We start from the raw sequence: 26347 nt of genomic DNA, 5'->3' as shown, positions 1-26347 counted from the left end.
AGGACCGGGACCGGAAGCGGAACCGGGGCCGCTGGCGGAGGCGGTGGCAGCGGGAGGAGGGCGGCGCGATGGGGGTGTGTAACCAGGCCCGGCGCCGTTAAAAAGAGACATAAAATGCGTATCTGTGCGGCGTTACCGGGAGCGGGGTGCAGTAGTGACGCTGTGTTCGTTGTGGTGCCCGCAGGGAGCGGCCGCGGGGATGCCCGGCGCTGGGAGCGGCCCCCACGGCCTGGGACGGGGCCGGCAGCGGGGCCCCCGCGAGGCCCTGCGAGCTGACGGCGTGAGGTGAGGCGCGGGGAGGAAGGCGGTGAGCACGGTGAGGAGAAGCACCACGGCACCGAGTGGCAGCACAACACGCGGTGAGTACCGAGCTGTGCCCCCGCCAAGAGGCTGGCACTGCCTTCAGCCACCCCTTGTCTTCATCGCCCGGGTGGCAGCAGCCATGCACGGGCACCCTCAGGTCACCGGCCGCTGATGGGGATCCCATTGGTTGCAAACGTGTGGCCAGGGAGCCTCAGCAGGTGCTGGACCGTGGAGCTTTGGCTGCTGCCCTTTGGTGGTGTTCTCCAGTGCAGCTCTTGAGCAATTGGTGATGGCTCCCACACCTAGCTGGATCAAATTGTTTGAGCTGTGCTTTCTCAGTTTCTAAACATTTCCATGGCTGTTTTCTCCGTTTTCAAATATAAAGTTGTTTAAAAGTAACAGAAAACTAATTCAGACTGGTTTAATTAAATAATTTTCTCTGTGGAAATGGAGGTCATCAGAGGTACTTTAGCAGGTCGTTGTTTCAAGGTGTTTAACCTTCTAAGCATGCACGTCTGTATTGCAGGGGGCTTTCAGCACGCCTGACTTCTGCTGCAGGTTCTCTGTGATGAGAGCCCGTTACGTGAGACAGGTGGAGGCTGTTGAAAGGCTTCCTCCTAATGCCTCTGCTCTGTGTGCCCTGTGTCTCTGCAGGTGGAGATCAGTCTTGTTTGTAAAACACTTTAAATGTGTAATAACATCACCATTTGATCAATATTATAGGATTTCCTTGTTACAGTGTGCTGTTAGAGTTGTCTAAAGTAGTTGGAAAGCACAGGGCAGATTACGTGTGAGATTGTTTTAAGATTCCAGCTTGTTGTCTGTATTTTTGCAGATTTCTTTCTCTGCTCATCTGGGTAAATGTGTGTTGTGGTGGAATGTAATTCAGTTTTTGTTCTGGGGTTGGGTTTACACGAGCAGCACGGTAGCATGTTGGAGCACAGCCTGCCTGGTGCCCGTCTGGCTCTCCGTTAGGATGAAGTGTGACTTTGTTTTGGGCAGAAGAATGATGAAAAATTTTATTTGGAAAAAAAACAAATGAGTGCTGTGATTTTTAAAAAAAAAAATCTTGGCACCGGGTAGCAGGAATTTAAGCAGAACATTGCATACAACCAAACTGTCACCTCGTGTTCAGTCTAAGTATGCCATGCTCGCTTCTCCCAAAATAAATGGGGACATGGATTTCTGCCAAAACAACTCGAGTTTTTGTTTAAGCACCTCAGTCCGTGTTGTGCTGAATGCATCTTATCTGAAGCTTTTTTCAGAAGCCGCTGGGGACACGAGGCTTCAAAACCAGAGGAACAACGGCTCTTGTTCCCAAAGCAAAACTTGTTCTGCTAGCACAAACATTGGCACTGTCAGCCTTGTAAGTTATCAAAAAAGTTTCTTACCAATTTTCATAAAAAAACGCAGAAGGAGTGGTCTTTCTTTTGGAAACACGAGGTTTATCTTTGCTTCTCACACTTCTACAACTCAGCTGGACTAAGCTAAAAGCTTTAAAGCTGGGCAGAGGCATTTCCCAGCAGGTTTGCTCTGCCTGTTTTGCTGTCTCTGGTCACTGTGTGAAGTACAGGCTGAAAGCCACGCTGCTGTCAGGTGGGAAGTGGGCTCTGCCAGGCAGCCGGTAAGCAGCGAACAAGTCTGCTCCTCAGCAAAGGAGTGTTTGTTACTGTCTGTACTGCCCTGAATCTTAATGGCCCAGGGTTTAAAATCGATTGCCACCAGTCTGAGTGTCTGACTGTGGTGTGTTGGTGATCAGATTCTGACAGCCTGCGTGCTTAGGGTGCGTGGGAGAATAATCACGAGGCTGCAGCACGATGGCTCCATGATGTATTGCCAGCTTTGTTTGGTTTTCCAGCTGGTTGATCTGTGCCACCTCTTCCTTCAGGTTTCAAAATCATGAGAGAATCCCTAACATACAGCAGTGAGGCAGCACAGGCAGGGAGCAGCCTCAAGGCGGGTCGGGAACAGAACCAGGAGAGTTTTGTGGTGGCTCTTCCATCGCCGTAGCAGCGCTGGGAGTGGGTGCCTTGGGGATGGGGAGCTGCAGGGCCTTTGTGGCTCCGGTAGTGAATTGCAGTGCTGTAATGTGGAATTGTTCTGGCTACATGGCAGTTCCTGCTATCTCACGGGGCTCCAGCAGGTCAGTGCTTGAATATCCAGGGTGTAATTGGTGTCTGGGCACTGTGGGGTGGAAGGCAGAGTCTGTCTCCTCTGCTGCTGTAACTGAAGGAACTCACCAAAGCTGAGACCGGTATAGATCTGGTCTGAAAGGTTTGTGACACTTCGAAGCTGGTTATTGCTTTATTCTCGGGGGAATTGTGTGTTCTGCTCATTTTGGCTTTGTCAGGGATTTGGGATCCCTTCTGGGACCCCATCTGGGCGGGCTGGGAGGTCCCTTCTGACCCAAACCAGTCTGCGATTCTGTGGCGTCCAACAACAAAATTAGAGCAGAGCAAAAGCTTCACCATAGTTAAGATTGTGGGGGGAAAAACAACAAACTTTGAAAAGAGAACTCTTCTGATATTCTGCAATCCCCACGTTTACCTGGAGGTGCTGAAGTTTGGGATTAGTGCTCTGAGGTTGGACCAGCTGGCGGGGGAAAGACCTTTGGATGAACAGGCACGACGCTCATAAACTTTTGATTTTGCTGTCTCTGTGAAATAGGTGGATGAGAAGCCTTTCAGTTCTCTTTGTGCTATGGGTTTTTTTTGTTTGTTTGTTTGTTTCATTTTTTTTTCTTCTTTGAAGTCTGAGTTCTCAAGTTGGAGACATAATCTGGCTGTATTGTTTGTCAGACAAATCTGTTCTCGGGTGGGGCCCACCAAACAGCGCAGCTGTCACAGCTGGGGGGACAGTCTGAGGGCTGGTCTTCAACCAGCGTCCTTTCCAAACAGCGTGAGGGGACGGTTTTCTTATCTGGGTATGAATTTGGGAGGAATTCTGAGACGCTGTACGCAGGACACAATGTCTGAGGTACACTTCTGGGCATTAGGACGAGGGAAAATAGCTGCAGTGGGCACTGGGGTGTATAAAGGAGAGTCCGTCACCCGGCGCTGGTGTTCCATGAGCTGGCCTTTTTTAGCTTGCTAGAACACTGCACTGAAATAACTGATTGCCGTGTTCACCTTTAGTTTGTGAAAGCTGAAACCTGCTGGATTTCTGTGGCGCTTGCTGCATCTGGGGGGAGCTCGGTGTGGTGTATGTGGCCCATTTTTGGTGTCTTGAAATGACCTCATCTGTTCCCTTTTCCTCCTTTGACATTTTAAAAGTTTTTGTTGATTGTGCCTTCTGCATGTAGACCAAATGAACGAAATAATGTTGGGATAATGTTTGTGAGGAGATTCTCGGGGGCTTACTCACCCAGCATTTATCCCAGACACAAAATGGAACTGACACCCACCTTGTCAGTAAATAAATTAATACCAGAGTATTTATTCAATCTCTGCGGGTTTGGACCTTGGAACCCGTACTGGCCTCATCTTCAGCTCAGACCGGAGCAAATCAGCCCACTAGGTGTCACTCCAACAAAGGCCACCAGAGCACGGCTGTTAAACCCTTGCTGCCCTCCTCCCTGTGCATTTCCTTTAGTGAAAACTGGCCTGCATCATTTCACCTTCATGTGAACACATCAAGCTCTTTTTCTTAATTCTTCAAACAAACAAACAAAAAAAAAAAAAAAAAAAAGACAAAACCAAACAAACAACAAAAAAACAACCCACAATTAAAATTCCTGGTCCTGGAATTAAGAGAGTCGATAGAAATAGACTCAAAATGTCTCACTTTACAGTTTGTAAGGGAGAGAAAAGAAATCTTCATCCCGTAGCCTGAGCCTGCTGACATACAACATGATGAAAAATGGGCACAGTTCCTGTAAAGATTTAATAGGGGTGGAAGAGTCAGCACACCTTAATAGCAGTGAGCTGCTCAGAGATGCTCTTTTTCCATCTGTTAAAGCTATAAAAAAAATAATCTGTATCATTGCCACTTGTTTTTCCATGGTGCTTCCATAACCTGCCTGCTGGCACGTGGCTGTCGGAGCCGGGGTAGGGCTGGAATTCTGTCTGAAGGTGGTTAGGGCTCGTCATCGAGTGGGAGAAATGGGAGAAATGAAGTTCCTGAAGGGAAGCCAGTGCCACAGAAGACAATTTGGTTCTTGTCTTGCTGGTGCTCTGCATGCCCCGAACACCCCGGGGGAGGTGTTGCTGAGCATCTCGCTCACACGTTGTGTTTGGTAGTGCCTTGAAATCCGTGAGGGCTACCTAAAACTAATTAAAGAGAGTATTGTGAAGCATCCCCAGCAGTCTGTTTGCAGGTGAAGGCACCCTGAGAACACGTGGAGGAGGTTTGGTTAGCTGGTGATGGGGGAGCTGAGCTGAAGGGCATTTACCTCGCAGACTCGGCGGTGCGGGGACAAGTTACGGAGCAGCGTGTGGTGTCTCACAGCTTTGTCCTCCCCTGGCTGACCTGCCAGGAGGGCATTGAGCTGAAATGAGAGCTTTTCCCCCTGGGAAACGCAGGGGGCAGCAGCAGCTGAGGGCTGGAAGGGCCCTGGGGGAGCCGAGAGCTGCGGTGTGCCTGGGTGCGCAGCAGCCCCTCGGTGCCCAGCAGCTGTGGCCCTCACCTCAAACACAGAGGTGGAAAACCGACACAGCTGTGGCGTGGCGTGCTGCAGGCAGCTGAGGATGGCCCTTCTGCAGTACGCTGGGAGGAAGGGCTGCTTTCTGCCGCTGGAACAAGCACTCTGAGCCTGGAAACCTTTTTTTTTTAACAGCGAGCACTGGGCTCGGAGCCCTTCCCTTCTTCCCCCAGCAGACCCGGCTGCCTGCTGCCGGCTGTGTTGCCTGCAGGTCAGGCTCACAGGATGCGGTTACCGCCTGCAGGAGCTCAGCAGAGCCGCTCGCCTCTTGCTGCAGGGTTACGGCAGTGTCCCAAAACGCGGTGCTGCTGCCGCCCTGCTCGCGGGACCGCGCCGCCCGTGGGCTCGGGGGGGGCTTCGGCTGCCCGGGGTGGGGGCACCGAGCGCTGGGGCGCTGCTGGACGGGCTGTGCCGTGCCGAGCCGTGCCGTGCCGAGCTGTCCCGTCCCGTCCCGTCCCCGTGCGGGCGGTGCCGGCTCCGCCCCGGGCCCGGCGGCTCCGGAAGCGCCGCTTAAAGCCCGGCGGGGGCAGGGGGGGCGCGGCCGGCGCTGGGGCCGCGGGCGGCGCTGCGGGAGGCTCGGCACCGGCACCAGCGGCACGGCACGGAGCAGATCGGCTCAGCACGGATCGGCTCAGCACGGATCGGCTCGGCGGCTGGGAAGGCTGCAGCAAGAGGCCGGCCGGGGCAGGCGCTTTTAATTCTGTATATTCATCGTTATTGGCTCTTTTTTTCTTTTTTTTTTTTTTTCTTTTTTTTTTCTTTTTTTCTTCTTTTAAATCTTTTTTTTTCTTTTTTTTTTTTTTAATTATTTTTCTTCTTTTTTTTAAATTATTTTTTTATTTCCTTTTTTTTCTCTTTTTCGCTGCTCTCCGCCCCCTCCAGCCGGCTGCCCGCTCCCGAGGGTGGCGGCGTTGGCCCGGCGGCAGCGCCCTGCCGGCAGCGGAGCGGGGCCGAGCCGGGCTGGGCTGTGCCGGGCTGAGCCGAGCCGAGCCGGGCTGGGCTGGGCTGGGCTGTACCGAGCCGGACCGGGCCGAGCCCCCTCGCGGGCGGCGGGGCCGTGCCGCCCCTGCTGAGCCAGCCGGTAGGTGTCTGCGGGGCGGCTCTCCCTACCCTACCCCTGTCTTAACCCCTGCCTTCCCCTTCCTGCTGCTCTCCCCTTCTCCCTGCCTTCCCCTACCCCGTGCCCATCCCGCGGGCGCCGGGCTCGCCCCCTTGGGTGAGGGGCAGGAGCTGTGGGGTCCGGTGCAGAGGGGCTGGGACCCCCTGGGGGAGGTCTCCTTGTGCCGGGTGCGCTGTGCGAGCAGGGCACGGCGCTGCGTGGTGCTGAGGTCGCTTCTAAATAGTGCCAGGGACGGATGTGAAAGGGCTGAGATGGAAGCAGGCAGCCCTGCTGCCGCCGTGCCCGCTGCCTGCTGTGTGGAGAGGCGCTGGGAGGCTCAGCTCTGTGTGCTCAGGCAGTTCCCTCACATAAAGCAATCGCGTGAGCAGCCCGGCATTGACACAGCGTTGGAGGCGCAGCTGAACGAGACCCCAAGGCACTCGTGGTGCTGCTCGGCTGAGCCTGGGCACGGGGAGGTGAAGCAGCTGGGGGGACTGATGCCTTTGTAAGGTTTCTGGAGGTTTGTGGTACCTTTAGGAAGAGTGTTCCCTGCTACGTCTGTGCGAGAGTAAGAGAGATACAATCCCGCTGGAGCTTGCTTTTACTGGCAGATGTCCTGGTGGCTTTAAACATAGGAGCAGGAAAGCAGAGAGGTCCAACTCCTTTTTTTTTTTTCCTGGCTGTCCTGACAGCGCCGTTTCCCAGGGCGATGCGAAAGCCTCGCAGTGCATGTTCCAAAACAGGGGAGACTCAGTGGGAGATTTTCCAGAGCAGATCCTCGGCAGTGAGAAACCAGTGCCCAGTTCCCCCAGGTCTCTGAGGCTGGGGGTTGAAGCAGGCGGGCGCCTGGCTTGGAATGCGCTGACCAGGAAGTGATCCGCAGCGGGCTCCACGCCAGCCTCGGAGGCTCCGGGCAGGGCGAGCAGAGAGGGTCTAATTAAAGGTAATCAACTGTTGCGTGACTCCTGATTAGAAGGCAGACGGCTTGCTCTCCGGTGACCTGCGAGATGTGCCGTGTATTTGTACTCCAGAAAAAAAAAAAAAAAAAAAAAAAAAAAAAAAAAAAAAAAAAAACACAACAAACAACTTTTCATCTTGGGGCTAATTGGGTTTGTCTCCGTGCCCGAGTTGCCGGCCCCCTTTTTCTCCTGCCCCGCTGTGGAGGCTGGCAGGAGGCGGGCGAGCCGGCGTGTCGGCGTGCCACGGGGTGGGTGCGTGAGTCAGGCAGCGTGCTGCGGGCACGGCAGGATGCAGGGGGGAGCTGTGGCTGCCGGCTGCGAGTCATGGGAGCGAGCGCCACAAGTGGCGTGGCTCAGCGGGCAGGGATTGTGTCCTGGCCCCGCGCAGGGCACTGGGACGCTGGGCACGGGGCTGAGCGAGGGCAGCGGTTCCCTAGGGTCGTGTAGCAAGGTGTGTCGGGGTGGAGGGACAGCGTCTGTCTGTCCGTCTGGCTGCTGCGAGGAGAGGCGGCGTGCTGGGAGCGCTGGGGCCGTGGTCTCGGGGCCGTAGAGGTGAGCAGCACAGCGCCTGCTTTTGTGGCGTGGAAGGAGCCGGAGCCGTGCTCCCAGTGAGCAGCATGGCGGGGAGGAGGGCATCGCCCCAGCCCCCCTCCTGCCCCCCTGAGGGACCGTGCGTGCGTGCCTGAGCGTCTCTGAGATCTCATGTGTGAGGAGCTGCTGAGTGTGTGTTTGGGATTAATTAGCCGGAGTTTAGCTGGTTTCATGCTTTACGTGCCTAGGGGCTACCCGCAGTCACAGAGAGGGGAGGAGTTTTGCTGTTGCTGGCTCGAAATCCTCTCCAGGGGTGATCTTGTTCGTGTCAACCATGAGCAATTAGAGAGATTAACTGTCTTGTTTTCCTTTCTGCCCTAGATTGATTCTGGTGAGGCTCTGGGACATTTGAAAGTGATTTGGAGAGAGCAAAGTCTGTGTCTGATGGACACCGAAGCCAAGCCAGCGTGTGTTGTGCAGCAGGCTCACTGCCCAGCCATGAAGTGCCCTCCTCCGGAGGACTTCCCTCCTCAGCTGAGGCTGTCGGGGAAGATTCCTCCGGTGAAGCCTTGCTTCAAGAAGAAGCAGCAAGTGCAGAAGAGGCTGGACACCCAAACCCTGCGCGCTCTGCGGCCCATCTTTACCAGTCTGCTGGGAGCCGGCTCCCTGGACAGGGTCTTCGTGCCCCGAGGCCAGGGTGACGGCCACAGCGGTTTATGTGAACCTGCTGTGAAAAAGCCTCTGGAACTCAGTACCTCGTGCCCCCAGGCAGAAAGTAACGTGGCCGTGCTGGTGCCCGCAGCCCCCGATGTGCAGCCCCCGCTGCCGGGGGCTCACCCTGCTCCTGGGCACCCCGAGCAGGAGGTGCGGGCAGGGGAGCGAGGCTTCTCCTCAGAAACTCCCCCTGGAAGCGCTGCTGAGACGAGCGCTGAAGCGTTCCAGGATCACCCTTTGCACCCAGCTCCTGGCGATGCTGCGGCATGTCCTTTGTTCCCAGACAAGGTTCTGGAAAGCTGCACCTCTGCCTTGTTCCCGGAGAGCAGCTGCCCCGTGCAGTACGCTTTGAACCCCAGCAACAAATTCAGCGCTGGGATATTCCAGGATAAAAGCGAGGAAGCTTCTCTCGATTTGGTGTTTGAGCTCCTGAACCAGCTGCAGTATCACACCCACCAGGAGGATGGGATAGAGATCTGTGTGGATTTCCTGCAGGGCGCTTGTGTTTATGGCAGCGACTGCCCCAAGCATCACACGGTGCTGCCCTACCACTGGCAGGTGAGGAGGACAGCAACGCAGAGCTGGCAGAGCGTGACCAACGATTCCCAGGAGCACCTGGAGAGGCTCTACTGCAACCCCGACAACGACAGGATCAAAGTGAAGTACCGGTAGGTGCCTGGCTCTGCTTGCTTACGAACAAACAAAGGGGTGCTTAACTGTGCCGTGGTGCGGAAGTACAATGGGTTATGCCCTCTTTTTGTCTGATATCTCATACACAAGTGTTTCCAAAGCTTGTCGCAATGTTGCCTTAAATATAGTTGAGAAGTTTGCCACAGAAAATTCTTGGGTGCCTCCTAAAGCTGCTGTGTGGAACTGGGAGGTGTGCTTTGGAGCTAAAGGAGTTGAGGCGTGTGGAATGAGAAAAGTTCAGTTCTGTGGGAATGGAGAGAGTTGAGACAGATGTCCGGGCAGCGTTGTGTTCACTCTGACACTCCTCATTAGCCTGCTGGGCGGTGGCAGCAGGGATAATGAGCCTCTGCAGTGACCCAGCAGGGAGGAGGCGGCAGCGCTGTCACGGGGAGTGCGGATTGAGCCTGGACCCAGGCTGACTGTGCGCTACGGGCACAGCTCACAGCCTCCTAACCGCGTGCTGAACACTGGGCTTGGCTTGGTGCTGTGCTGGGTTTCTCCCCTGCAGCTTCCCTGGGGCTCTGTGCACGGCAGCGTTCTCTAATCTCAGAAGATGACTGAATTACCCGGGAAACCAAAAAGATGTTTGTTATCAATTTAGGCTCGTTCCGGCGCCCTGAGATCAGAAACAAAACTGCTTCAGGGCTGTACCGCCGCATCCCCTGCGAAGGGGAGCAGCGAGCGCCTTGTTTATGGGTTCACCAGGTCTACACGGTCTGTGCTCTGAGTGCAGGGTGTAGGCTCCAGCTCTGAGCTCTGAATCATCTCTTCTGGAGGAAATAAGAGCACATTTCTCACAGCCCGCCTGCCCTACCGTATCCTGTCAGCCCGGTGCTGCTCGCCCCAGCAGCACTCGAGGTTCAGAGACACTTCTTGGGTTGCAGGGGGAACGGCGAGTTTGTCTTTGCCATCCAAGTCCTTGTGGATTTGTTCTTCCTTCTGCCTCCTGAAGGATTATATCCCTTTGTCCTTAGTGTTTTAGGGCAGAATTAGTTTGTTTTCATTTCCTGTTAGGTGTCAGAGACCCAGCCTAACGCTCCAGGTGTCTTTGCATGCACCTAACTGGGCGTTGGGTTGGGCACCAAACCTCAGCTCCATCAGCCCACAGGTTCATCCCTTTGTCTTGGAAAAATATTGCAATCTGACTTAAAATCGTGTAACTGTCCAGCAGATAAATTTCACTGTTGTTTACAACAGAGACGCTTCCATTTTTTCCAAATATTTACAGAGATTTCTGAAAGCAGGGAACAGCAAGTGTCGGTGTGAGAGAAGCCTCTGCGAGTCATTCGAGCTTAAGCTCTGTGCAAATACGCAAAATGGTTTTTGTGCTGTTTTTCTTGGAGCGTGCATCACAGCCTCTTGCTACACACCCCCCCCTACCTGCTCCCAGCGCGGAGCCCAGGGTGATTAACCTTCAAGGAAGCGCAGCTCCCTAATTGCTTACTCACCACATCCCCAGCCTGCAACGTTGGCTGAACCCGCCGGCCGCCCTTGCGCTCATTCTGCAGCTCTCCAGCCTGGTGAGTGAGCAGTTTGGCCTCTTGGCACCCCGAGCTTCTGCCTGGGCTGGTTGGGAGGCAAGGTGGCAGACACCTCACGCTCCACAGGTGGGGACACAGCAGGGACCCAGCAGGTGCCGAGCGCTGCCGGGGCAGGGGCAGGTTCTTGGAGTACGTGATCACAGTCTCATGCAGGGTTGGAGGCTGGATCTTTGTCGTATCTCCTCCCGGAGCCATGAGCTGCAAGGGCTGCAGCTCCCGGACGGGTTCACCCTGCAGAGAGCTGCGTGGCCCCGGGTGGGTATCGGCGAGAAACCAAAGGGAAACTTTTTAAGAGCAGAGCTGCTGACTGCGAGCCTTCAACCCGATCCTGGTTTTAAAGGAGATCTGGTGCTGGGGGACAGCCTTGGCCTGGGCCTTGTGGTGAGTCCCCTCTCCGTGCAGCTGGGCTCGGGCTGCGCGTGACTTCCAGTCCCCGCAGGCCGGCCCCTGTCCCCGAGCTGTTGGGTCTCCTGGCAACCAGCTGCAGCTCCCGGCGTGCCCGCCGTGCCGCGGGGCTGGCAGCCGTGCCGGGACAGCTCACGGGTCGCATGGTGACCGCGTTATTTGGCTGCAGCTATTAATCTCTTGTGGTCAGCCCCAGCCTGCAGGCCTATCTCTCCAGATTGCATGCGACGAGGAAACGGCTGCTCAGCACTTTGCATGGCCAAGAAAGGCCGTGCAGAAGCCGGGCTGACTGATAGGCAGCGGGTGCTGGTGGTTGTTTGGTCACCTGTGTTTGAAACACGGCTTACGTGGCCTGGTTACTGCAGGCTGCATGCCCAGCACCGCCGTGGTGCTGCCCCAACACAGCAGGGCTGCTCACCACAGCAGGGGGAGGGCGGCTCAGCTGGAGAACCCAGACCCAAACGGGATGTTCCTCAAGTAGCTATCGGGATAAATCTTCCTGCGTGTCGGTGTTACTGAGATGAACCATGTCAGGGAAGCGTTCCTGGGCTCCGAGCAGCAATAGTGGTGAGCCCTCTAAAGTCACTTCTTTGTAACAAGGTGCCTCGGCTGCTCACTCATCACAATTTGGCCTCAGACTGAATCTAAACCTTCATCATAAACTGTTTTTGCTTTTTTAAGTCCTACCAAGTAGTCACAGCCAAACACCAGTCTGCCTAAACAAAGGGGGGTGTGAGCAGGTTACAGTACCTACAAGCACTCCTTTTTCCTCGTGCACGCAAGGAGAGGCCCTGGAGAAGTTGCAGCTCGCAGCTGCAACAATGCCCAGTGCTGCTTCCCAGCCTGAGAGCACCCCGCTGAGATGTTTTCTGATGCTCTTCAGTAAGGGGAAGCGCCTGGCTGCAGAGCTCAGCAGGTTTTCCCTCTGCACATACACCTGTCTAATCGTGCATGTGCTGCTTTTCAAAACAAGCAGCCTTGCTGCTGCCGACAGGAGGATTTGGTTAAAAAAACCGTGCAGTTCCTGACCTTCAGATCCCCCTCTTTGGCTGAAATCCCCCCCTCGGCCCGGGGAGCTGCAGCCCCTGCTCAGCTGCATGCACCCGGCGTATCCCAGCTCACAGGGAACGACGGCTCCTCAGAGGCTGTGGCTTTGTTGTTTTTTTAATGTGGCAGTACTCTATAAAAAACAGAAATACCCTGAAACTGGTTAAAATGTAGTAGTTACAAACATCACCTTTCGTAGCCCGTCTCTGCAATGGGAGGCCGTGCGGTTGCCCAGTTCCTGTCCCGCCCACCTACATCTGTCTTTGCTCTAAATAGAGCACGAGCCTCACTGGCCGACTGCAGGCAGGTTCTGTCAGAGAGCTAAAAGCCTCCATTTTTGTTACACTTTTATTTCATTTCCATCCAACTCACGGGTGGGATCAGGGAGGCTCGGTTGGGGCGCTATTGCCGTCGGTGCAGTGATTGGTACCTGCTGGTCTTCAGCCATCCTACAACGGAAGGGTCTCCTGAAAGGCCAGGCGGGGCAGACAGCTGCCTAATCTCTGTGCTCAGAGCAGCTCTGCCAAAAGCCCAGCAGCACCCTTTTGGATCCTTGAAGATCCTCCAGTCCTGGTTGGAGTGTCTGCCATTTAATTCTTGCACGTGAGAAGCAGAGGTCCCCTCATCAGGGTCAGGAATAACATCGGCCCTCCTGCTGCCTCTGGGGAACTGCCAGCAGGAACTGGAGCTGCGTTTTCTTAGGAGCCCCTCTTCTTGCTGCTGTGCTTCCTTGCAGTTCACGTCCCCGAGTTAGTGGCTGGAACATCGCTGTGTCTGGATGAGGAGGGAGATGCTCGTTCTGCGAGGTGGGCAGGTCTTTTGGAGAGTTTCTCCCCAGCTCAGACACAGGCCTGTAGCGGGGCAGAGAGATTGTCTTCATATCTTTGAAGCTGGCAGGACAGATTATACTCTGCTGGTCCCATCCCCTCAGCCCAGTTAATTACTGCCAGTTAATTACTGGCATGTGCTGATGGCGCACTCCGCACCAATTTACGCCCCATGGATGCTGTGCACGGGACTTCATTGGGATCTCGAGGTGTCTGGGCATTGTCCAAATCTCTACAAACCATCTCCCACACAGTAAATTCCCACAGTGCTGGAAAGCTTAGAGAGGAGAGGAAACCCGTTATTCAGAATCAGAAATAGCAATACAGGGGTTACACGGGGATGTTCAAAATACTCCCAAACTGCTGTAACTGGCCCACTGTGAAAGGAGGAGGAGGCCCCATTCCCGATAGCATTCATCACCTGACATCCAGATGGGGAAGGGCAGGCGGTGTGGTTCGGGATATTCTCTAAAAGATAGTTTCCACGAGACCCACCTGATAACAGCGCAGAGCCCGAGTGCCAGATCAAACTCAAGGCCAGCGCTTGGCAGCACGGCGAACTCAAAGAAACGAGCCCAGATTGTAGGGTCGGGTACGGAGGAGAAAGGAGAGCATGACACGGAGTGCGTGCCATGTGAGCTACAGGACACTCAGCATGGTGACGAGCGAGTCAGCGTGGTGGCTGTACACGTTTTAATCAATTCTCTTGGTGCCTCAAGCCTTCGGGCCCCACGCTGGGCACCAGAAGGGCTGTGGTGCTTTCCCCGTGCTGGGCAGCTCAGCACCACCGCCGCTCTCGCTCCCCCTCCTCAGGTGAGGCAGGTGGGACACACGGCCCGTGTTCTGCCACGGAGAGGGAAGGACAAAGGTATGAGGGCAGGAAACGAGGCTTTATTCGCTCTTGGGCTCGTGCTGTAACTCGTTCCTGCTGCTGTCGGGGTGTCTTCGCTCTTGGGTCCGTGCTGAAACTCCTCCTGGTGCTGTCAGGGTGTGCCTCTGGGGTTCTGGAGTCCGGGAGGGCACAGTGGAAGCACGTCGGTTGTTCAGGGCCTTCTGCACGTGGTCTGATGTGTTCAATGGTTAAATTTGGGAAGCTTTCGTTGCGAGCTGCACAGCTGTCACAGCGCGGGGAGCGGCGGTGTTATTGCCGACAGCGGAGATGAGAAAGCAGCTGAAATTCACCGCCGGGTGATTTCGTGCCGCGTTTGGTGAGCGCACACAGCTGAGCGGCTCTGAGCTTCTTCAATTCCCCGCTAGAAGGAATGCAAAACAGGGCCCCTAAATAAGGAGCACGTGAAGTGCTTTTAGAAGTGTTGGCCGTGTGCTTTCTGCCCGCTGTGCTCCAGTGAAGGTGTTTTTGCCCCCTCTGTAGCAGCATTTCCATGTGAACTGCAGCTGAGTGGTGCTTCTGGCTGCACAAACCCCACGGCGCTGTTGGGAGTCAGCGATCCCTCTTTTCTGGGGGTGTGCACAGGAAAGTTTACACCACTGCTAAGGTGGTGTAAAAGTCGCTGGATCTGTAGCCAGAATCCTTCTTTGTGTTGCTACACCCCTGGCTAGTGCCTCGTGTCTTCCAAGCTCTAAAACAGTGTTTGCTCCTAAAATGTTGTGAGTAAGAGCGTGGGGTCGAACGGCTCAGTCCCTCCTGGTGCCCTGTAGCAGCAGCAAACGGAGCTGATGGGTTTAAAGCTGCCTTGTGGCACTGCAGCTCTGTTGCTGTAGTGCTGGCAAAACACGGGCTGGTTTGGTTGGGTTGGTTTTTGTTTGTTTTTGCCGTGCTGGAGCCCGCAGCTGCGTGCTGAACCTTCCTGTAGCACCCTTATCTCTGCTGCTCCTTTCTGACCGTCCGTCTGCGTGCCTCGTGGGGAGCAGCGGCGTCACACGGGAGGGACCAGCTGAAGGGAAATAGCGAGCTCGTTTCCTGCCCTGTCACCTGCTGCCCCTCTCCTTTGGGTGGCAGAACACCAGGGGCCGATAAGATCGAGGCTGCGGGCTCGTGCTTAGCAGCCCGTGCTGCTCCTCACCCCAGCACAGCGCAGCTCCCTGCAGCGGGGCTGCTGCCGTCCTCTCGCAGCCGCGTGGCTCTCAGCAGCCGTGGAGAGCTGCTCGGACACACCGCGTCCCTGCTTCCCTCCCCAGGGGCTCAGGGTGGCTTCTGGTGGCAGCCCCTCTTGGCTGCGGTGCTCTGAGACCTGCTGGCGGTGTTTGCAGCTGCCGGCAGGTTGGCGTGACGAGGCAGGTCTCGCTGTCACACTTCAGGTGCCGTTGGGTTTCCCGCAGCGCTCGGCTGCCTCTCGTCTCCCACCTGGAGCCGTGCTACAGCCGGCGGCCTCGAGCACTGCCGGCTGGGGTGGGGTCAGCAGGCAGGCAGCAGACCTGGCTCGCTCCCCTGGGAGCTGGGGTGGGTCTGACTGACTCTGCAGACAAAAATACTGCAGCTTTTCCTACCTGGTCGGGTCTCTAAGCTGGTTTGTTCCCCTGAGCGCCTCGCAGGTTGTTGCTATTGCAGAGAGGAACTGGCTTAGTCAGAGAGAGAAAATCACCGGTTTCATCATCTCAGCAGTGTTTAGCTCTCAGTCGTGCTTTGTATCACAGCTGGTCTGATGGGAACCGAGTTTCATTTCCTGCACCAACCTTTGTTGATCACTCCGTTGCTTTTTTTTTTTCTGCACTCAGCTTGCGGTAAGACTCATGACATGTAACTGAACTTAGGAGAAGAGTTTGAAACCACATGTGTGCAGAGCATGTACAAAACCTATTTCTTCTAGTCATCTCTTAGTCCCTGCGGTGAAGCTTCTGCGATTCTTACGAAGTGGAAAGGGCGCGGAGGGCTCACACGAGACCCAAGTTCTTCAGAAGAACACAGGGCAGAGTGAACCCGAGCCGTCCTTATTTTAGCAGGCCACCTTCATCACCCCAAAGTCATGAATATTATGTTAATGTTATGAATATTATAACTTGCAGTTCGAAGTGCCCGCCCAGTTCGGTGTCCTGAAGAGATTGTGTCAGGTCTTACAGCAGGGGCACGGAGGAAGCTGAGCTGCCCCGGGAGCCAGGTTCTGCTTTTGAGGGCGCTCGTGGAATTTTGTTTTGAACTGCTGCTGTTCCACAGCACCAAATTTGGTTTTCTTTGTGTGCTGTGCTCTTAACAGGGTTCAATATGCTTATTCTTTTGGTGAAAACGATTCCATTGAGCTGCTCTGTTTTATAAACAGACCTTTATTTGGTTAGTCATTGAGGAGGAGTTCTCAAGAAATCTCTGTTCCCACCTCTCGCAGATTCTCTGTATGATTTTGGAGAAGCTGTTTAAGTCTCTCCAGGGGTAAAATGGGGATAGCAATCTGTGCTTCAGAAGCAGGGAGCTTTGTGGCGCTTGCAGAGAACTTCAACAACTTTTCATTTGGAAACACCGTAGAAAAAAAAGTGTTGTTTTTGTTACTCATTTCAAGCCGTCCCGCAGCGCACACGCAGTGACGCTGTGTGCCTCCGAGGTGTCTGCAGCCTGCCTGCTCTCCCAAACCCCTGCCAAGCCGGGGTCACAGTCTCCTTTCTGCTTTTCCCTGCGTGTCCGTGTGCTCTTGGCTTCCCCTCCCCGTTAGGATTTAACCCACAGCCGCTGCTCCATCCTCTGGCTCACAGCCTCGTGTTGCAGCGTGCGCCGTGCCTCGGGAGGAGCTGGGCGCCGTGCTGCGGGGAAGGCAAGGTGAGGTTGTGCTAAAGAACATTTCAGACGTAACCTTGAGCGTCCAGCTCTCTTCTGGAGCCCGAAACTTGGGGTCTTTGTCCTGTATTTAGGCCTTGGGCAGTCGAGAGGTGCAGTTGTCATGTTTGCTTTCATCACCGGGGTCTCAAAGCTGCGAGCAGGACTGTAATCACGCAATCACCCGCCGTAATCACAACTCATTTTTTTTCCGTGGCTTCGCATTATATAAGCTGGTAATAGGCTTTTTAATATACAGAGGAAGTGCTTAAACTGGAGAGCTATTATTAAACAACTGCTAAATATATTGCAGGAGCTCAGAGCCTGAATGCCAGCAAATGCTCTGATTCGAAAAAGTGGATTCTGAATAGAGATAGGAACTGTTAATGCAAAGAAATACTGAAGGAGTCTGTATTTGATGTGATTTAAGATTTTTAGCAAAAGAATGTTTCCTTATTCCCAATATTGTAAATTATCCCCCCCAAAACAGGCAGTTTTTTGGCACATGATGTATTTTTCAGATGCTGTCATTTAAGTAAAGGCATTTGTCTAAAATTCTCAGCTGTATAAAATAATGTGGTGTTATTCTATCTAACGTTAGGGACAAAATGCAGGGAGTTTAAAAGTATATGGTCAAAATATTCATGGGACAATTAGTTTGTGTAGATTTCAGAGCGTTTCGATAATTTGGTCACTCAATTTTCTGTTGAAATTAACAGAAAGCAGCATTCTAAGCCCTTCACTGACTTTACAAATAAAAGTGCCCCTGTAAAGCATCCCTGTGTTAACAGAAGTTTGGGTTTGAGGAAAACCCTTCTGTTACCTCCTGAAGGAAACCACTGAAGCCTTCTCTCTGCATAGCTGAGGGCGCTGGCCAGAGGATGCCGTACCAATTTTTTAAATCATCTCTCTGTCAGAAATACCTCCAGCCCCTTCTTTTCCTCGAGGACTAAGGGGAGCCTCCCGGGTCCCCCTGTCTCTGCAGGAGGCTGTGGAGCTGCCGGCCGCGAGCAGGGCCCGGGGCACGCACCGCTGGGCTGCTCAGAAATGCTGTGACCTTTCCAGGCAGACAGAGCCATCGTTTCTGTTTCGGAATGAGAAGACACGAGCGCTTCACGTGTCCTGTTCAAAGCCGGAGCTCACAGGCGTGCGGGTGATGCCCAGGTTTGCCCTGCAGCGAGCTGTCAGCCCGTGGCGGGGAGCAGGGGGCGTCCTGCCCGCCTGTTTGCTTCCAGGGAGATGGATTTGATGGAGGGGAGGCATCAACGGGGCTGCACAAAGGTAAGAAGTCCCACCCAGCAGCCGGAATCGCTGCATTTCTCAGCAGTGGGGGAAGCAACCTGGCACGTTGCGCACAGGTTTCGCAGAAAAATGCCGCCCGGACCCCCGGCAGTTCCTCGCGTGCTGTGCAGAAAAGGCGAGCACAGAATCCTGCCAGTATGCTCCAAGCCAGGGTGCTGGGAGTTCGTCCCAAATCCTGCCGAGATCAACCTGCTCTGCAGGAAAAGCACGAGGAGAAGACTGCCTTCGTCTCAAAAAAAAGTGTTTCCCTCCCCAGGGCTCCCCCTGACTCTCGCTGCTCGGCCCCTCGGCGATGTGTGCGTGCCGGAGGCTGTGCTCTGACACAGCACGGGTCAGAAATGCCCAAGTCAGGTATCAGCAGCCAGCCTCGCCTCAATGCCTGCAGAATTTGCTTTCCAGTCTTCAGAACCGTGAAGGCTCCTAGCTTTTAGGGTGTTAACCAGCACGTGACTGGTTCATGAAGCGTTCGGCATGCCTGTGGAAAGCTTTGATTGTGTTTGGAGCGTGTCTCAACTTCCAGATTCCCTTTTCTTTGCACTGCATTAACACAAAACTGCAGCAAACGTCTCTTCATGACCTGTTCTGACTGTACCACACGCAATATACGAAGTTAGAGTAACACCACATAAACCTCCGGGGCACTGCTTTAAAAGAAAATAACTCGTATATAAAGACGAGCTTTTCCCTTTCTTTGCACTTTCTTGAAGGTCACAGATCTTTGAAATCTTGTTGTGGTATTTGACTTGAAAATAGATCCAAGTGAGAACAAACGCCTGAATCGTGAGCTTGCACTGCGACACGCCTTCGTGTGCACTTGGTTAATGAAGTTTGTGGCCCCTTATCTGGGGGAGGTGATTTGGGGCTTGGATTTGTAGGGGCAGCACAGCCCCGAAACAGGGGGTCCATCTCTTCACTCCGGAGTAATACAGTGTCAAAATAAACTTGCTTTTTACTGGACCCTGAAGTTGAGAATGCTGTCAGTGTAGATGTCTTGATAAGAAAGTGCAAATGCCCCTAAAGCAGCGTTAACATCGATTTGAGAAGAAATTCACTCAAACTCATTCTTGTGCTGCCTGCTAGCTAGTAACCCGGCTTGGTGTTGCAGAGAGCTGATTTCCTCATGGTTTCACACATTGTTTTCAAACAAAGTCGATTGCTGCAGCCTGTTGTTAGGGAACCAGATGACTCCCTACAGGAAGGTGGGGTGACTGTTATTTTTTTGCTGCAGAACACTTGTTTTGGTTGGTTTGGGGTTTTGTTTTTGTTTTGGTAAGACCTACCCATCATTTCAGTGTTTTAAAGATCATACTCTTCAGGAGTTATCTGCGAGAGTGGTATAACAAAACTCCTCAGCAACTGTGTAAAAGCTGCCAAAGTCACAACCGTTCTCAAGCAAATCAGCATTGGGAAACTCCTGTGGATGTTTAGAGGAGCTGCCACTTGATGTGGCCGGTTTCATGCACGATACTTGGATGTTTATGGTGTGAGGCGGCTAAAATGTTTAAAATAAGCTTTAGATTTCAGATATCAGCTTTGTTTATGTTGCTGTGAAGAACTCCAATGAAACATGTGATAGATCGTCTCCAAAGGTGCCTTTCCAGAAGCCAGTGATCTGTAGCTGCTGAACAGCAGTGAGCTGACAGCTTGTAGGGGTTGTAAAATAGAAAGCTAATTATGCAAAGAGTGTTATTTTGGAGATATATTAGTCCCAGTTCTAAAAAAAAAATATATAAAAATTGTAAGGAATGAATGCTACTACTATCGTTTCTGCCAGTTTCTATAGATTTCTTGTTCTAACTTCTTACTGCTAGATCAGGGATTCCTCTAGTTAAAGGGTAAACTCCGAGGTTCCTCAGCTGCAGCTCCAGTTCGTTCTGAGTCCTTTAGAAAGCGCCAGGCACTTCACGTGAAGTCGTGTATCGGTGCTGATTGCTGCAGCAGCGATGTAGCTCCTTGCACAAAGCCAATATTCCCCAGCCTTGGCTCCGTAACAGCACAATCCCGTCGGCCTTTCATACTGCACTGCTTCTCGTCTGCCGCACGTGAGGAAAGACACTTGAACTCTCCGGTGGATTGGCAGCAGATGCTCCTCATCTGGAGACGTTTACGTTTGCTTTTCCTCCCCGAAGCACCAACTTTCACAGGAGTAACCTTTTGAATGCTGCGTGGCTGCGTCGTCCGTGCGCTCGGGCGGTGTGTGCGCTCAGGTAGCGTGCTGCAAATGCCAAGGATCCGCCTAGCAATGTGTGCACAGCGCACGCACACGGAATAAATATCAGCGGGTCAGGACAGTGGTTGGTCTGGTCTTCTGCTTTTCCGTGCTGAAGGCCACATTTGTTTGTTTTTTTTCACCATCGTCCACTGTTTTTTTTAATGGATTGCAGGCAGTGAGAGTTCTTTGCTTCTCTTGTTCTTTCCAGGGGACACGAGTTCTGGGTGGATTTGAATGTTATGAAATTATACGAAACTGCTGAGTTTGACCAAATGCGGAGGCTGTCCACGCCATCCTGCCCCAGCTCCAGCTCCAACTACTACACGGTCTGGAAATACTTCTGCAGGGACCACTTCGTCTGGAGAGAATACTCCGAGGTATTTAATGCTTTCTGGAATCCTGCTTTTGGGTTGTAACCCAAAACTATATATACAGTGTGCATCATAAGCTATATAGATATTTTCAGTCCGTTTCCTCTTTGAACAGTTTGGAAAGTTACTTGGAGTTATTGTTGTGAGCAAACAAAAATGAGGAGAATGTATTACTGTATAAAAGATTGTTCTGCAGCAAACTTATGTTCTTCACGTTTAGCAAAGAAAGATGAAAAGTGAATAGAGTAATTTGTGGCAAGGGAGTTTTAGGTCAGATATCGGGCCTAACATTCAACATGTGAAAACGTGATAGCATCAGAACAAATCACAGGAAAGTTGTGAAATCTGTCTTTGTGGGAGAGATCACAACGAAACTGAGCAGGTTTTGGTGGTCAGTGTGTTTCAGAGCAAGGGAAAGAGCGGGGAGGGAGGGGAAGAGAGTGGTAGAGGGACTCTTTGAGGTCCCTGGCAAAAATCCTAATTTTTGTACACGTAATTTATCATGTCTGTGTCTAATTCTCTTCAAACAGCCTGTTGTAAGATTGATAGAAGAAGCCAGCTGCCGGGGTCTGAAGGAGGTCCGGTTTGTTACCTGGCATAATCAGTATATCTTAAACATCAAGGATGGCTTCCAGCAAAACGCCTGTTTCAGAAGGGAAATCAAGAGAAGACCCCTGCTGCGCTCCTGCGTGGTGCTGATGCCGTTCCTACAGTACGTACCCCAGCGAAACAGAAACTGCATTTGCTCTGTGTGTTGGTGTGTGCACAAGAATCGTATTCATTGAGATGTAAGAAGGAAATGGCTATCACTGGGTAGAAAAATCAGGAGAAATAATAAAAAACTGTTGGTCATATTGGCAGCTATTCTCTTGTCACTTCTCAAGACAAATATCTGAGGAACTCCCCTCCGTTGGGCTCTGTTTGTTATTTGGAGATTGTGCTGTACCTTGTGGATCTCAGAACATCAGAAGCACAGATGTACTCGCAGTCTGCCAAACTATTGTCCAGCTTTCGGCATTTCACCCGCTATCATGACTGCCAGGCCATCACGTCCAGGTCCCATAAAAAAGGAGTGTTCAAAAACATTTCATAATTTTCAAGCACAATTAAAGCATTCCTTGTTTTTATTGTCATCTCAATGGGGGTGAACATGCTTACCATCAAAGGCAGAGTGAGGAAAGTGTTGCATTGTAGTCATTTTTGATTACAACTCATAAAAATGCCATTTTTGTGATCTCACCAGCACAGCTGGAAACATTATTGTCAGAGTTCAGTAGTTAGAAACACATTGTCCTGTTAGCAAAGGGTGGAAGTCATTAGTCTGACTGGCAACTTGGCATGCTGGGCCAATCAAAGGAGATTTAGCAGCTGCGTTAGGGCTAGAATGCTCGTTAGTGCTTTGTTGTTACAGCATCTCATTGTGAGGCAAAAGCGAGTTTGGTCAGAGCCTCAAAACAAGTGGTGGCTGGAAACATCTTTGGATGCGGCTGTGCAGGAGGAAAGCCCAGAATTATTAGAGGGAGAGGTGGAGCATGCAAATGAAAAGACTGAACGTGAACTTTCTTGTTATGGTGATTACAATTCTGATCTTAAAAAGTCCGGTTTTAAGGGATTTTTCTGATGTTTTGCCAGCAATGACTATTTTACTACAGTTTAAGTCTATGATTTTGAGAGATGCTAAAATTAGGCAATTTTAGTGGGGGTTTTACACCCAGGAGTGCTTGCCTGTAACTGCTCATTCCATCTACCAAACCTGTAAATTAAGCTCTGAAATTTCTGTTGTTCTGCAGTAAACCTATTCTGAATTTCTTTACCCAAAGGCCTTGTAGCTCTGACTTAAACATCCAGCAATTCTCAGTAGGGAACAAAAGAGTATTTTGAATATTAATGGGAACTATCTTTAAAAAGTCAGTATTTGCCTCTACCTATCACACAATGCTACCTGAGTGTTGTTTTTTTCCCTCCAACTGCTGAAATAAATTATAAAATTGGAAAAGAACAGAAACAATGGTAAATGTGCGATAGTAGTTGACAAATGCCAACTGTTTAGTGCTTTCCCTTGTATAATAAATACTTAAACTTCAGTCACACTCGTCAGAAAGTGAGCAAAGTACGCCGAAGGATGCCGTGCTTTATTGTGTTTACTGACTTGCTCGTTAATCCGTAACTTACAGTTCACTCGTGCTTGGTCTTCCAGTCTGAGTGTCAGTGCGTGAGGTGCTGCAGTAACATTTCCTCCAGGTGACTTCGGGAGGGGAAAAAAAATAAAGCAAACCACGGTGGGATGTTGTAGGCTGCTGTTTTAATGCTCACTCTGAAAAAATCCATCTCCCGGGTTTCTTTTAAACAAAGTGAGAAGTTTGAGTTCAGTCAAATCCATGCAAATGAATCGAGGTCTCTTTTCAGCTTTGAGCAGCAGGTGAAAGCCACGTGAAAAGTATTTTAAAGAGTGTTTCTGCTCTGAATAGCATGAGTGCTGTTAGAGCTTACTGTCTCTGTTATCCAAATCAGACGTATCAAGTTAAAAATAGACTCCCCCCCTTTTTTTCTAGGCTTGAAAAGCTCAGAAGCAATCAGAAAATCACATGAAATTATTTCTAGGTCACACAGAAACTAACACAAGGTTCTTTCAGGCTCATGTATCAGCAGCATTAAAAATTCTGGAAGGCAACATTGACATCTCTGTAGCAAAGATGTGAATACCCGTGGAGTTGTTACTTATCTAGATAATTATGTTGGCTCTGCAGAGAAAGCAGGCTAATGGGCATGGAAATCAGAAGTTCCTCTGCAGGTGTTTTCAGTATACCTTGGGAACAGGTTGGCTTTCGGGCAGAATCGGGTGTGAACAGAGGACATGTGATTCTTGGAGATTGCCTGCAGAAACTCGTGTTGCCTTTAGCAGAGCTGAGCACGTGTTCCCCAGTAAACTTGCTTTCTACACAAATAAGGTGGAGGATCTGGTTTGCCTGTTGTTCTGATGTGCTAAATCCAATTGCACATACTCAGGGCTTGGCCTTGGATGGTGGCAAACCTCGCCTTGCCCAAGGTGAATGCACAAAATTCTCTTTCCCCATTTCCTCCTAGGCAGAACACATTCTCTCTGTATGTTTTGTCAGAACACAAGTGACCTGAGAAATTCATGAGCATGGTTAAGATCAGCTGTGCTCTTTGGAGACAAGATTTGCCTTCTGAGGCAGGCAGTGGAGAGCTGGCACTTTGTAACCTTCCCTACCGAGAGCTGCCTGCTTCTGGTGGCACATCACCCGTTTGTCGTCACTGTTGGGTGGTCCTGGAATCAGTAGCACCTTTTCCTATAAGAGAGCACTTTGGTGAAGGCTGAGATAATTCCTTGTGTTCATGCAGCTTAAGGGGAGCCTCAGCAGCTTCGGTGAGCTGCAGATCTGTGTGCTTACAGTTGGAGCACCAGAGCCTGAACCTGCAAGCTTTGCATGTTCAGAGTATTTCCGTTGACGTAAATGGGAGAACTCCAGTAAGTAAGGATTATTCAGCTGAGTAAAGCTCGCTTGTTCAGATTATAATCAGGTGAACATAAGCCACAAGCACCATACTCTTTATCTAAATTTAGCAGGTTCAAAAGCAAGACAAAATCCACAGCGGCGCAGGTATTTATTAAGAGTGAAATCCTGCCTGTACCACAGGCAGTGTCCACATCAAGTTGATTTTGCCAGGGTACGTTCCCTTTCTGGTGTACACTGTGCTCCTCTGCCCTGAGCATTCGAGGCAGCAGTTCCCCTCCTCCTTCCTTTGCTGCCCTCTTCTTACCTGGCAGCTCTCCCAAAAGGAGGGGCTGCTGCATCACATGAAAATAAGTAACTGCAAATGCAAATCTACATCTGGCCTGGGCACATGAAAACAGGGAGAGCCTTCCTCAGAAGGATACTGGGTAGCACTAAAAACACACAATCTGTTCTTCCACGTCATGTAGTGAAATATATGCAAGTTTTGCCCATAAAATGTTTTATATAACGTTCTCTTCTTACCCTGTATGTTAAAATGAGCTTACAGTCGTAAAGTCATCGTGTTTGGTAGCATTCTGCCTGTTCTGTAGTTTATCACCACTACTCCACCCTTCCAGCCCAGGATGTGAATGATAAAGGTGAGAGCAGGCTTTCAGATCCCCACCAGCCAGTAAGATTTTCCTAGGTGGGACGGCATGCCTGGGAGTCAAGGGTTTGGTACCGGCTTGAGTGGATGCAGGAGTTAAAAAGGACGAAATAGGTGGCCTGGCGGTTTTAAACAAGCATTAAGGTTATGTGAATTGTTACGGAACCAAGGAGAGCAGTGATTGTTTAAAAAGTGTTGGTAACCAAATAAATGTGACTAGAAGCTGTTTGGCTTGGGAATATTGAAGTACAAACGTGTTCTTCTTCCCCTCCTAGGACTCTAGGTGGCAATTCTCCTGTACCCTCTCCACCAACTGAACCAGTTTCCTCACACGTCTTATCTCCAACTGCTGTTACCTCTCCAAACTTCTATCCCGAAACCTGGATTAGTATGGATCCATCTCAGGACTTCATCCAAGTGCCTGTTCTGAAGGAAGATAAAAGCTATAGAACCATTTATAACCTGTTTCACAAGACTGTGCCAGAGACCAAATACAAAATTTTGAAAATTCTGAGAGTGCAAAATCAGTTTCTTTGGGAGAAATATAAAAGGTAAGACAATGCTAATGCCATTCTTTTACAATACTAGGAAAATATCTTAGAGTGTCTGATTTGGGCTGCAAAATATAAATTTATCATAGATTAAAATACATAACTTCCTGAAGAAAGGCAGCATCTTCAGTTGAATATCTAAAAAAACACTGAAAAATATCTTGTCCTGAAATTACCTTTGTAAGACCTTTTGTAAGCTATCTATTGATAAGTTCTGGAAAATGTGTTTTCACAGAAACCTCAAAATAAATCTAGGATACCTAGCTGAAAACTGTTTCAGTTCACCTCCAAGCCAAACGGAGAGTAAGCAGTTTTCAAGCTGCTTTGCCTTTGCTGCTGTACAGGTGACAGACCTCCAGCAGGATCAGCTCAGGAGCTTTCAATAATACAAAATTCATGCAAAAGCTTTGAAAGCAGAAGACCGGTCTTGTTATCCACACAGAAATGATTTCCAATCTCCTCTGACAGCTCCAGTACTGCAGAGGATAATACCGATGCCTTTTGCTTTAAGAGCTGCAGCGAATGCTGCTCTTTGGTTGCAGATCCACAACGAGCACTCATCTTCACTTTCCATTTTCTATTCCAGGAAAAAGGAGTATATGTCCAAAAAAATGACTGGCCTCGACAGGATAATGAACGAAAGGCATTTGTTCCATGGCACCTCCCAGGACGTGGTGGACGGGATCTGCAAGCACAACTTCGACCCGCGTGTCTGCGGGAAGCACGCCACCATGTTCGGACAGGGCAGTTACTTTGCCAGAAAGGCGAGCTATTCCCACAACTTTTCCAAAAGGTCACCCAAAGGAGTTCATTACATGTTCTTGGCTAAAGTACTGACGGGCAGGTACACGGTGGGCAATCACACCATGCGGAGACCTCCCCCCATGAACCCGGGCAGCATTACCAGTGACCTCTATGACTCTTGCGTGGACAATTACTTTGAGCCTCAGATTTTTGTTATTTTTAACGATGATCAGAGCTACCCTTATTTTATTATCCAGTACGAAGAAGTTAGCAACACTGTCTCCATTTGAAAACCTGTGCTGCTAAATTATTCATTTTAATGAACTCTTATTGACATTTGTAGCGGGTTTTGTGTAAAATAAATAAATAAATTGAACGTTGCAGAACTGAGTAAAATTACTTGCTTGCAAGGAGTTAAATCTAAAACTATAGAAAGGAAGATCTGAAGTGACCAATTGTGCACTTGCTGTTTGATGATGTATGTGCAAATTGTAAATATTTTTCCATTGTTTATAGTTGAAAATCTGTGCCTTTTGTTATAAAACACTGTTTATTTATGTTAGTAAATATTCGTGTTTCAAGTTGTG

At 51.0% G+C, this 26347-nt stretch overlaps 1 protein-coding gene across 2 annotated transcripts; it reads left to right on the top strand.

Moving 5' to 3' along the window:
- Positions 1–41: 41 nt before the first annotated feature.
- TIPARP (TCDD inducible poly(ADP-ribose) polymerase) lies at positions 42–26347 on the top strand. Of its 2 annotated transcripts, none has more exons than XM_032193738.1 (6): positions 42–359; positions 7913–8913; positions 20178–20346; positions 20871–21052; positions 24741–25016; positions 25603–26347. In XM_032193738.1, the coding sequence occupies exons 2-6, from the start codon at positions 7976–7978 to the stop codon at positions 26048–26050; spliced, it is 2013 nt and encodes a 670-aa protein (XP_032049629.1). In that variant the 5' UTR covers positions 42–359; positions 7913–7975; the 3' UTR covers positions 26051–26347. The 2 variants fall into 2 exon arrangements, with proteins under 2 accessions (XP_032049629.1, XP_032049630.1); XM_032193739.1 differs by lacking the exon at positions 42–359 and adding an exon at positions 5978–6023.

Source organism: Aythya fuligula, chromosome 9, assembly GCF_009819795.1.
Source record: "Aythya fuligula isolate bAytFul2 chromosome 9, bAytFul2.pri, whole genome shotgun sequence".
NCBI lineage: Eukaryota > Metazoa > Chordata > Aves > Anseriformes > Anatidae > Aythya > Aythya fuligula.
The sequence above is the reverse complement of the archived record's forward strand: the minus strand, read 5'-3'. Positions and strand labels throughout refer to the sequence as shown.

Bases quoted from the DNA above. Each gene is read 5' to 3' on its own strand.
- TIPARP (XM_032193738.1), top strand. From the start codon at position 7,976: ATGGACACCGAAGCCAAGCCAGCGTGTGTTGTGCAGCAGGCTCACTGC. The intron at 8,914-20,177 runs GTAGGTGCCTGG...TGTTCTTTCCAG, and splicing joins AGGATCAAAGTGAAGTACCG to GGGACACGAGTTCTGGGTGG. The intron at 21,053-24,740 runs GTACGTACCCCA...TTCCCCTCCTAG, and splicing joins GTGCTGATGCCGTTCCTACA to GACTCTAGGTGGCAATTCTC.